At 66.2% G+C, this 10,444-nt stretch overlaps 3 protein-coding genes across 3 annotated transcripts in view; all 3 read right to left on the reverse strand.

Moving 5' to 3' along the window:
* Window positions 1-212: 212 nt before the first annotated feature.
* MNEG_9217 (alpha-1,6-glucosidase, pullulanase-type) lies at window positions 213-1,887 on the reverse strand (the record flags this gene model as incomplete). The annotated part of the gene is made up of 5 exons (XM_014042309.1): window positions 213-229; window positions 290-404; window positions 702-838; window positions 1,185-1,294; window positions 1,733-1,887. 5 exons carry the CDS (start codon window positions 1,885-1,887, stop codon window positions 213-215), a joined length of 534 nt encoding a protein of 177 aa, XP_013897763.1.
* A 2,245-nt stretch (window positions 1,888-4,132) lies between these two features.
* Window positions 4,133-7,082, reverse strand: MNEG_9218 (30S ribosomal protein S1; the record flags this gene model as incomplete). Its single annotated transcript, XM_014042310.1, has 6 exons — window positions 4,133-4,405; window positions 4,771-4,899; window positions 5,455-5,592; window positions 5,883-6,026; window positions 6,317-6,415; window positions 6,561-7,082. The coding sequence occupies 6 exons, from the start codon at window positions 7,080-7,082 to the stop codon at window positions 4,133-4,135; spliced, it is 1,305 nt and encodes a 434-aa protein (XP_013897764.1).
* Window positions 7,083-8,405: 1,323 nt separating this feature from the next.
* Window positions 8,406-10,444, reverse strand: part of MNEG_9219 (hypothetical protein) — a gene marked incomplete at both ends in the record, with an annotated part of 3,212 nt that continues 1,173 nt past the window's right edge. The window contains 3 exons of the mRNA XM_014042311.1: window positions 8,406-9,254; window positions 9,446-9,724; window positions 10,001-10,138. Coding sequence (XP_013897765.1) covers window positions 8,406-9,254; window positions 9,446-9,724; window positions 10,001-10,138 — 1,266 coding nt within the window. The remainder of the gene's footprint in view (window positions 9,255-9,445; window positions 9,725-10,000; window positions 10,139-10,444) is intronic.

The raw sequence follows: 10,444 nt of genomic DNA on the forward strand, positions 1-10,444 counted from the left end.
GGTGAGGGGTGGGGGATGGGGGGGGGTCGCTTGGGAAGCTGGGTGTTGGGGATGCTGGGTGTTTCAGTGCAAAGGCAGCGGCACGGCGCCCCACTACACTTCGTGCCTGCACTGTGCAGCAGGGCGCGCTCACGCTCCCGCGAGCATCCGCCGTCCGGCCGCCCAAAGGGCAACACTGCGGCCAAGGTGAGGGCTGAATTGACCCAACAGCATCAACTTTGCAGAAGAACTGCCACCCCCATGATCATTCGCGGTGCCAAGCGGGGTCGTCGTTTCGCCGCTGCCTCACCTGTGGCAAAGAGGTCGTCGATAGCGCCGGCCAGCTGCACGCTGCACGCGTCCAGCGCCGCGCCGTCGGGCGCGGCGACCGACACCGCCACCTGGCCTTGAAGCAGCGCGGATACCTGCGGCGGGTTTTATTTTGAAGCATTTGCTCTTGTTACTTGTGTGTTCAAATAGTGTTGTTAATCATGGAGCAAATGTTACTGAATGCCAGGCGATGGAGACAGAGATGGGGGGGGAACCAAAAGCGCCGCATCCCCGCAGTTGAGCTTCACTCGCAAGCTCACACAGGTGCATACGTCTGCACGCGCACACGCACACACGCACGCATGCACGCACGCGCACGCGCGCACACACACACACGCACACACACACGCACACACACTCAAAGCTGCGCCCCCGGCCCAACCTGCATGCACCTGCTCAAGGTGCTCCTCGGGGATTTCCAGGTGGGTGCAGCCGTGGAGGTGGGGGAACCGCGCCGCCACGGCCGCGGGTATGTTGCTGCCCGCCACGCGCAGCGGCAGGGTGGTCTCCGCGCCCTCCACGCCACCGGCTGGGGGATGGGGTGCGTGCGCGGGCGAGTGTGTGATGGGGTGCGAGTGTGTGTGCGGCGGGGGTGGACCATGTATGTGTGTGCGTGTGGGGGTTGTGTGTGTGTGCGCGCGCGTGCGTGCGTGCATGTGTGTGCGTGCGCGAGCGAGCGTGTATGCGTGTGTGCTTTTGGTTAGGGGGTGCAATGGAAAAGAAAGCCGGTGCGGCAGAGGCAGTACACCAGCTGGATTTGCAAGCCTGGCATAATCAGCATTCACAAAGCACCAGATGTCGCAGGCAGGCATCTGGCTCGGCTCTTGCTCAGGCATCCCGAGCAGGTGCGTGGGCAGGCGGGCCGCGGCGCCCACCTGTGACACGCAGGGAGGCATCCGGGCTGAAGTGCAGGTGGAACTGGCGCTCGGGCCCGCCCGCGCCCTCTGTCGGCGGCACGCGCCAGGCTATTGTAGCGCGGTCCACCCTGGGGGAGTGGGAATGCAGCCGGTGCGGCGTTAGGAGCAGGGGATGTGAGGGGCAATTCGCATGAGGGGGCTCAGCAAACGGGGTTGCTACAACAAAGGAGATCGCTCTGAGGCTAACGGCAGGTGGTGACGGTGTCTAAAACTAGCGGCGGCGGAAGTCGTAACACCACAGGAGCTGGGGGGGGGGGCGCCACAGCATTGAGGGATGAGAGGGACGATCCGATATTTTGAACCAAACGGTCCCAACTCTTTCAGTGCAATGGGAGGTTTGAGACCCACTCGGGCGCTTCGGCAACATAAAGACTGCGGTCTGCGCCCTGCGCCCCGGGGCGGCTGCGCGCACGCTGATGCTACAAAGTCACATCCCATGAGCCTGGATGGCTCCAGGAGCGGGCGACCGCGGGATCTTGTAACAATCCAAATCCTCATCCACGCACCAGTGCGCGTAGCTCTTCGCCAGGTCACCCGCCGGCAGCAGCGCCATGTCTGGCGGCGCCGCGGCGGCCGACTGCTCGTTCCCCACCAGCCAGATTTCTGTTGGGCCGTCGAGGGCCACGCGCTGCGCCCCTGCAGTTAAGTCATCGTTGCACATGGTGGGAGGAAGGGGTGGGGTGGGGTGGCGGAAGCGGGGCTGGGGGTGGGGCGGGGGGCGGGGGAAAGGGGCGCTGGCAGTGACGCAGCGGTGGCGGTGCGGGCAGCATTCGTCTTGCGAGAAGCTTGGCAGGTGGCGCTGGGGACAAGTTTGTTTAGGGGGACGTGGCCTGTGGAGCTGCTGCTGCTGCTGCTGCTGCTGCTGCTGCTGCTGCTGCTGCTGCTGCTGCTGCTGCTGCTGCTGCTGTTGTCGACAAGGATGACAACGCCGCCGCGGGCGCGCCCGCACCTGCGGCGCGCTCATCCCCTCTGTGGACCAGCACGCCCGCCCATGATGCCCCCGGTTTCAGTGGCACTGCGGGGACGGGGACGCAGGAGGGCGCCGCGCCGTTGCGCATGACGGTGTGACTTGCAGGGGACAGCGGTCAAGGGGGCCTTCAATACTGGTCACCCCGCCGCCTGCAGAGTGCCCGTCGCAGGTTTAGGACCGGGCGGAAAGAGCATGCAATGCAGCCGGCCCTCACCGTCCCAATATGGCGACCCTTCAGGCGACAGCCTGCGGCGGGGGCGCGAACGGGTGCAAGGATGGGTGTGAGAGTGGGTGTGGGTGGCGACCGCAGGGGCATGCAATGCCACGCGGATGCATCGAGGGACAAGGCCCAAACCGCAACCCGCAGTGGCGCGCCGTCAAACAGCTGCCGCGGCCTCAGACGGGGATTGGCGGTGGCGCTGCCGCACCCTGTCGGCTGGAGGGGCGACTGCCAGTCGGTGTGCTCGGCGTCGCCCCAGGTGTGAAGGCCGAAGCCCTGTGTTTGGCAAGGGGCCCAATCAACATGACAAAGGGCAATCAGAGGGCCGCAGGCGGCCGCGGTAAGCACGGGGGTACACCGTTCCAGCGCCACGGAGCTCGAGGAAGCAGCTGCTCGGCCGCCCCGCATGCTGCGCATCGCAATTGCACTTTCCAAAGCACAGCGTGACAATGGCCAAGGCACGGAAGAGGTCGGTACTGCCACAGCAAACCTTGTAGGTACGATCCTTGCGCACGTAATTAACCCTAAGGCGGGCGGCGCCTGGATCGGAGGCGTCTCCGCCCGTCTTGGCGACGCTCCTGATCTTGGCACAACACCTCCGGTTCACGCTCAGCGACGCAGATCTATTGAGTTTGATGCGATTCGCATGCACCAGCATGGTCGCCTAGCGACCGTCAGATCGGCGATCCTCGGTCTCTGGCAGTGGCTCGATCCTGCGGGAGCCAAATGACGCGACGCTATCGATTCCAATTTGTGCGTTGCTGAAGCATGACTTTCATTCGTATTGCATGACTTGTGTGCATTGTCAGCATTCGTCACACCCAACGCAGTGTCGCAGTGCCCCAAGCTCTGACAGGTACTCATGGCGGCAAAACGGTTCATGTGCTGCTTTACACGTCGATCAAAAGTGCTGCTGCATCAAAATCTCTCGGTGTATCAACCGCCACCCTCTGCATGCGCCGGGGGAAGGTCGGCAACCGTCCGGCCCGGGCGGAATAGCAGTGGCCGGGCGCGCCCCCAACGGCCCCCGGCACGCACGCCTGCGAGAGAGGCAAGCTGGGAACCGGCCCCGCCAAGGGCGGATGGGTGGCGGCGAAACCACACACTCTCATTAATAAAATGAAGTTCGTATCGGGCAGTTGCAAGGCCGCCCGTGTGGGGACATGCGGCGGCCAAAAACGCCAGCCGCAGCATTTAGGAGCTGCCCCCGTCCCCCCGCCGGCTCGCGCGCAGGCAGGGGGCTCGGTCCGCGGCCCCTCGGGCGGCCGCGCGCCCAAAGCTGTGGCAGCACAAAACCGGCGTGCTCCAGGCAGCGCCCGCGCCCCCCAATGACGGGACGGGGCGCCGCCTGGGCGTAGATCGCTGCTGTCAGATGTGCAGACATCTTCGTCCTTTGCAAAAGCCCATCGCCCGTAATCTAACCCCACAGAGCAGCCCCGGGCCGGCCGGCGGCCGCAGCCTGCCGCCGCCAGGAGAGCCGACGCACATGCTGCTGCTGCTGCTGCTGCTGCTGCTGCTGCTGCTGCTGCTGCTGCTGCTGCTGCTGCTGCTGCTGCTGCTGCCGACGCTGCTGCAACCCTGCGGCTGCTGCACAGCGCGCGCGCACACGAGCGCAGGCGCCGCGCGGCCGACGCCCCGCGGAGCAATGGGCTCCCCTCGGGGCCCCGCCGCGCTCGCCCGCGCCCGCGCGCGCCCCTTGCGCTGCGACGGCCCCGCTCACTGCGCCACGCCCTCCGCCGGCGGCGGGTAGGCCGGGTCGACCGCGGGGTACCCGTCCGCGCCCAGCGGCGCGAGTGCGGCGCTGTCGGCCGCCGCGACGCGCTGCTTGAACATCTCGGCCATCCTGTCGGCGTTCTCAAACACCTTCTGGGGGTCGCGCAGCATGTCCCCGGGCTCGGGCTCCAGCTTCTTAGTGCTGAGGGTGACGCGGCCGCGGTCGCTGTCCTGGGACAAGATCATGACCTTGAGCTTGTCGCCCTCGGCCAGGACCTGGGGGGGGGAGAGTGATGCGATACATTATGGGTTGCGGGATGTGGTCGATGTGGACGGCGGGCGAGGCTAATGGCGCCTGGGTGAGGGGAAAGGCGTAAGGTGCAGAGGGGGTGGGGCCGGCAAGGGAGCCACCAGGCACGAGCAGAGGCCCGGAGTGTGTGTGCACGCGCGGAGTGAGTGACTGCTCGCACGCGCATGCCGACAGGCGCCCCCAGCCGGCTTGGCGTGTGACCGAGTGTGCTCAAGAGCTCATGCACACGCACAAGCGGGCAAACGGGGTCGCGCAGGCGCACACACACACTCTCTCTCACACACATATACACACATACACACACACGTGGATGCGCGCCGAGCGAGCGCACCTGGTCGACGGTGGTGAGCCGCTCGTGGGTGATCTGGCTGATGTGCAGCAGGCCGATGGCGCCGCCGATGTCCACAAACGCGCCGTAGGGCCGCACGCTCTGCACCACGCCCACCACCACGTCGCCGACCTGTTCGCGGGGCGGCGGGAAGAGGGAAGAGGCAGCAGAGTGGGTGGGGTTGCGGGGTGGGCGGGCGCCGTGGGAGGGCCGGCAGGACGAGGCGCGGCCCCTTGGGCTGGGAGGGCGGGTGCTGCCACGGCGGCGCGGGCCGTGCGCTCGGCTGTGCGAGTTGCTCTGGGGGGGAGGGGTCGCGAGCTCGAGGCCACGCACAGGCCAACCCGGGGGAATGCTCAACGCGGCAGCCTGGCTGAGGTATACAACAGGGGCAGTAGAAGCCAAGCACTGCCGCCGAGAGCGCACGCTGTGGTAAAGAAGGGCGCTTCACGTTCAAAGGTGTCAATCAGGGCTGCCCCCGCAGCCCCTCTCCCTCACCCTACACCGCGCGCACGTCCCCACACACGCTTGTGCCCACAACACTGTGTGCTTGCTGGTCGCCCCCTCAGGCCACCGGGCCGTACTCAACCCCCGAGTTGATGATAAAATCACACACCACCCTGCGAAACCCAACCACGCCACTGGCATGCACAGCAGCGGGCCCTGCCTCCCAACCCTGTCCGGGCCCACCTTGTAACCCTGCATGTCCGCGCTGCTGCTGGCGCGGCGGTGGGAGAGCACCAGCCGCTCGTTCTCCTCGTCCACGTCCAGGAACTTGGCGGGGATGTCGTAGCCCACAAAAGACTCCAGGTTGTCCGCGTTCATGTTCTGAGGGGTGTAAGCGTGCGTGTGCATGTGTGCATGTGTGTGTGTGTGTGTGTGTGTGTGTGTGTGTGTGTGAGAGAGAGAGAGAGAGAGAGAGAGAGAGAGAGAGAGAGAGAGTGGAGCAACACGTGAACCTAGAACGATTGCATTGCACAACAGCGACCCCTTGCCTGCGAAAACCGCCAGCATCCCCCCCCCTCGGGGCGGCGCCGCGGCAGCGTGCGCGCGCGGCGTCGACCGCCCAACGCCCCAAGCCCCGCAGGCCACCCTGCACGCCCCCTGCCGCCGCGCACCTGGCCCAGCTGGCTGACGGGGATGAAGCCCTCCAGGTGGGCGTACTGCACCATCAGGCCGCCGCGGTTGGCGCCCACCACGGTCACAATGACGGGCACGTCCTCCTCCATGATCTGGCGGATGCGCTGCCAGAACACAGTGGACTGCAGGGGCCAGGAGGGCGGGCAGGGAGTCCGGATGAAAGGGGGGCCTTCAGGGGGGCCGTGGGCCAGGAAGGGGGGCGGCTGGCGAGTGCAGCGGCCGGAGCTGCATTGCCCCGCAAGGCGGTGCATGTGGGGCAGCCGACAACAGTGGAGGTCATTGCAGCTGGCGCCGGCCGCGCCAGTTGTGCGCATGCGGGGAGGCGCTGGGCGACCGCCCTGGGGCTGCTGCACAACCAGCGGCGTGCCACCAACCAACTGGCCCCACGGAGTCATGCTCCCATCCGCCGCACCTCAATGGCTGCCAGCGACAGGATGATCTCCCCGAACTCGTCCTCATCCTCCGCAACCACAAACTCGCGCTTCATGCCAGGCCGCAGCACCTCCAGGGGCTGCAAGGGACGCGTGCAATTCACGAGCAGCGGCGACAAATTGGTTGCGGCACGGTCAGCATCCAGTCAAATGCAGCGCATGCGCTGGCCCGCGCACCGCAGAGCCCCCATACCGGGCCGTTGACGTTCGATCAAAGACACGCACCGTTTTGAGCTTGCCAAGGGCGCATTCGACCAGAGGAACGAAGCCCGCCGACTTGGCACCGATCTCGACATACGCGCCGTCGTCGTCCACCTCGTAGACCGTGCCGTAGACCTTGTCACCGACCTTGAAGCTGGACTCGCTCTCCTCCAGCATAGTCTCCACCTCGTCATAAAGGTCGGCGTGCTCCTCGTCCCCCACCTCCTCGAGGTCCTCCATCTCATCAAGGTCTGCCTCCTGCTGGTCGCTATCAAGGAACAGCATCCATTTGAGCAGGCTTTCCTGCGCCTGGTCGAGCTCTGCAATTTCCAGCTGCTGCTGCTCCACAGGCTCGGCGAGCGATGCATGTGGCTGCTCGGCATCGCTGTAGGTTGTCGGCTGGTCAATCGCCGCAACCTTGAGCCGGCGAAGGTCGCCACTGCTGCTGCTCAGTGGCCGGTGCTGCTGTGGTGTGCGTAGGGTGCTCTGCTGCCTGCTGCGCGCGCCCAGGGGCATGGCCCCCGCGTGCCTGAGAGCGAACGCCATGGTTGGCGATACGACAAAGGCAATGGCAATTTCAATGTGCGCACCTGCGCGCTCTTGAAACAAACGTCTGTGGCGCTCGAAGGTGGCGGGGCAATGGCCCTGTTTACCCTCGTTTCCGGCCAATGGCTGCTTGGGACAATGTTTATATGCAAGAACGCAGTGATACCAGGCCCCCAGGTCGGGTGGCACGCCCCGCCACGATCGCAAATCGGCGCGCTATCAGGTCAATGCGTGGCCGAAAGTGCCCCGTCAGGCCCGACAGTAGCGCTGTTCACTACGAGCGTGCACAAATTGAAATGTGCCTGGATCATTATTTGTGTGCAATGTATGCTTCACGCGACCCCAGTGCTCTTTGCTGCATGCGGTGCCGTGACAACATCAACAGCAGTCTTGGTCAACGTTATTTGTTGTGGTCAATCGCATGGGCAGCTGGACGCCTGCCTTTGCGCGCGCTGAAAATTACCACCCCCGGCCTTGCTCCCGGAGATGCCCAAAATCTCCACAGGGGGCACAATGCCGGCGCGCTCAGCACGGAGCTACATGCTGCTTGCGTTTGCGACTGCAGCGCGATCTGGCGCGATCTTGGCGACGCTGACAACCGCGCTCTGGGCGGTTGCAGATGCCAACCCATGGCATGCCCAAGGTTCTTGAGGGCATCGTGCTCATGGTGCACTAAGCCAAGGCCCCTTTGACTTGAGAATGCTGGCGGCAGCACATAATTGCTGGCTTGGCGGGCTGGCTGCAGAGTCGGAGGCACCCGGCCAACCCCCACGAGGTTGTGAGGATCCCTCGTGGCATGCAGGAGAGACGAGCGAGCCCTTCATACATGTTACAAAACACGGAATGGTCTAGAACAAGAGTGGGTGCCGGCCACGGGATGTATGTGGGCCACGGAATGTCAGCGTTCGGTCACAAAAACAGCAAAGCGCACACGCCAGAGGTCATGCACCAACATAGTTTTTGACCCGACTGCAAAACCCTTGATGAACACGATGCTGAGACGAGAAAAGGGCGAAAATTGCAAGGTCTCTAGCACTAGAACAAAGGGTGCAGCATTGCAGCAGCATCACCGCAAGGCGAAGCTTGCGTCGCGCACAAAGGGGCCCCGGCGGGTGAAGGTTGGCCCAGTCAGGCGCTGGCTGCTCGCATGACAGGGAGTCCACCGCTGGCCCCTGTGCCAACACAGGGTCGATGTCGGGTCTACGAAATCGAGCCACTGGTGTCAACTTGTCGACTTTTCTGAAATTGGGCATGCCACTACATCTGTTGCTCCTGACATTTTCGTCGCTGCTGCGGCCGCTCCTACTCAAAGTTGGGTTAGCATCAGTCATCCACTGCCATGGGCGCCACACCATTAGTGGCGCCGCCCTGGCACGGTAGCTCGGGCGCCCCTGGCAGCGGCGGGCCCCCTGACGCCGTGCAGCCGCTGCGGTCGTCAGGCACCCCACCCAGGGCGGCGGCGAGGTCCGCCCTCGGGGCCTCCAGCACACCCGGCAAGCAGCGCATTGCGTCGTCTTCTCCTGGGAATGCTGCTTCCTGCTGCCCCAGCATCAGCTGATTGGAAGGCCCTGCTTCCCCTCGTTCATGCTGCTGCTGCTGCTGCTGCTGCTGCTGCTGCGGCTGCGCTTGCTGCTGCTGCTCCTGCTGCTGCGATTGCTCCTGCGGCTGCTGCTGCTTCGCTTCCTGTTGCTGCCCCTGCTGCTCCTGCTGCTCCTGCTGCTGCTGCAGCCCCTGCACCTCCATTGGTGGTTCCCCCTCGCCCGCCGGCTGCAGCTGCACCTGCACGTGCTGCGGTGGTTCCACACCCCAATGTACCTCCTGCGCCTGCTGTTGCTGCGTCGGCCCCTGCCCAGCCGCCCGCTGCTCCTGCCCCCACGGCCCCAACTGCAGCCGCACCAGCCGCGCCTCTGGCCCCTCACCGCCCTCCTCCACCTGGACCCGCACCCGCACATGCTCCGCCTGCACAGCTGCCGGCCACGCGCCCGTGCCTGGCCGCTCCCCCACGTCCACAGCCACCGCCCCGCACTCCGCCTCTGGCAGCTGCTCGTCGCACACGAGAGCGCCGCCGCCGCCGTCCTCGGCCGCGGCGCCGCCACCGCCGCCGGCCCCTGCCTCAACCTCTGCGTCCTCCTCCTCCGCAGCGGAGCTGCTCTGGGACTGGCGGGAGCCACTCTGCAGGGCGGGTGAGTTTCAAATTCAACATTTCGTATTTCAAACGCATGCTGGGAGTGGCCGGGTGGCGAGCGCGCTTCGAGACGGCAAGCAGCACCGGCGGCGGCGGCAGCCGCTCACCGCGAGCGCGTGGGAGGGCGGCCGCGCATGCAAGACATGCAAAAGAAACCCCCGGCCGCACGCACGCCCACCTTGCGCGGCCGCCCCCGCCGCCGCCCTTTCCTGGGGCCGCCGCCGCCGCCGCTGCTCGCCGCCGCCGGCGGCCCGCCGGCCTCCTCGTCCGCCGCGGGCCCAAAGGGCCGCTTCCCGGCCCACATCTCCGCGAGCGTGCTCATGAGCAGCATCTGCTCCATGTCATCTGTCTTGCGGATCTCGACCTTCCTGAAGAATATGGACGAGCGGTCGAACGCGACCTGCAGGCACTCGTTCAGGGTGTAGGGCTGAGTCACCTCCTTGCCGACCTTCTCCACCTGGGGTGCGTGCATTTTGTGGGTGTGGGTGTGGTACGAGTGGGCGAGTCAGCGGGTGGATGGATGGGTGGGTGCGTGGGAAGGGTGCAGTGTGACGTGAAAGCGGGAGCCTGGCCGCGGCATCAGGGGCCGCCAGGCGTCAGCGCTGACACCTGGGAGCTGACGACGCCGGCACAGCCCAAAGCCCAGCCCCGCCGCCGGCGCCGCCCGCTCCCGCGCAACCAAGCAGCGGCCCTATAGCGCCGACATGGTGAAAGGGCCGGCGCGGCATCGCACCTGGCACTTGACCTGGCTGGTGGTGTCTGTCCACAGCACGGGGTGGGGGCTGCTCTCAGCCGGGAACAGCACCAGGGTGGGGTAGCTGTTGAGGAAGGTGCCTGGGGGGTAGCTCATGCCCGGCTGCACCTCCACGCGCTGCAGGGAGAGAGGGAAAGAGGGGGGGTTAGGGTGGGTGCGGGCGGCACCGCGTCGCACTGCGCAAAGAGGGGGCCCCGGCCGGGGCGGGCGCGGGTTGGGGCCGCCCCGCGGGCGCGGCGCGCGGGCCGGGCAGGTGCGGGCGCCCGGGAGACGCGAGGCGGCCGAGGGCCTCAGGTGGCAGTGCGGCGGCGGCAGCCGCCATCCGCGCGCCACCACAATCAGCGGGCGTGTGACAGGCTGGGGGGCGGAGAGGCCCGCCTGCGTGCACCCAAGATGCGCAACAGCCCCCCCCCCCCCCCCCCC

Source organism: Monoraphidium neglectum (assembly GCF_000611645.1).
Source record: "Monoraphidium neglectum strain SAG 48.87 unplaced genomic scaffold scaffold01859, whole genome shotgun sequence".
NCBI lineage: Eukaryota > Viridiplantae > Chlorophyta > Chlorophyceae > Sphaeropleales > Selenastraceae > Monoraphidium > Monoraphidium neglectum.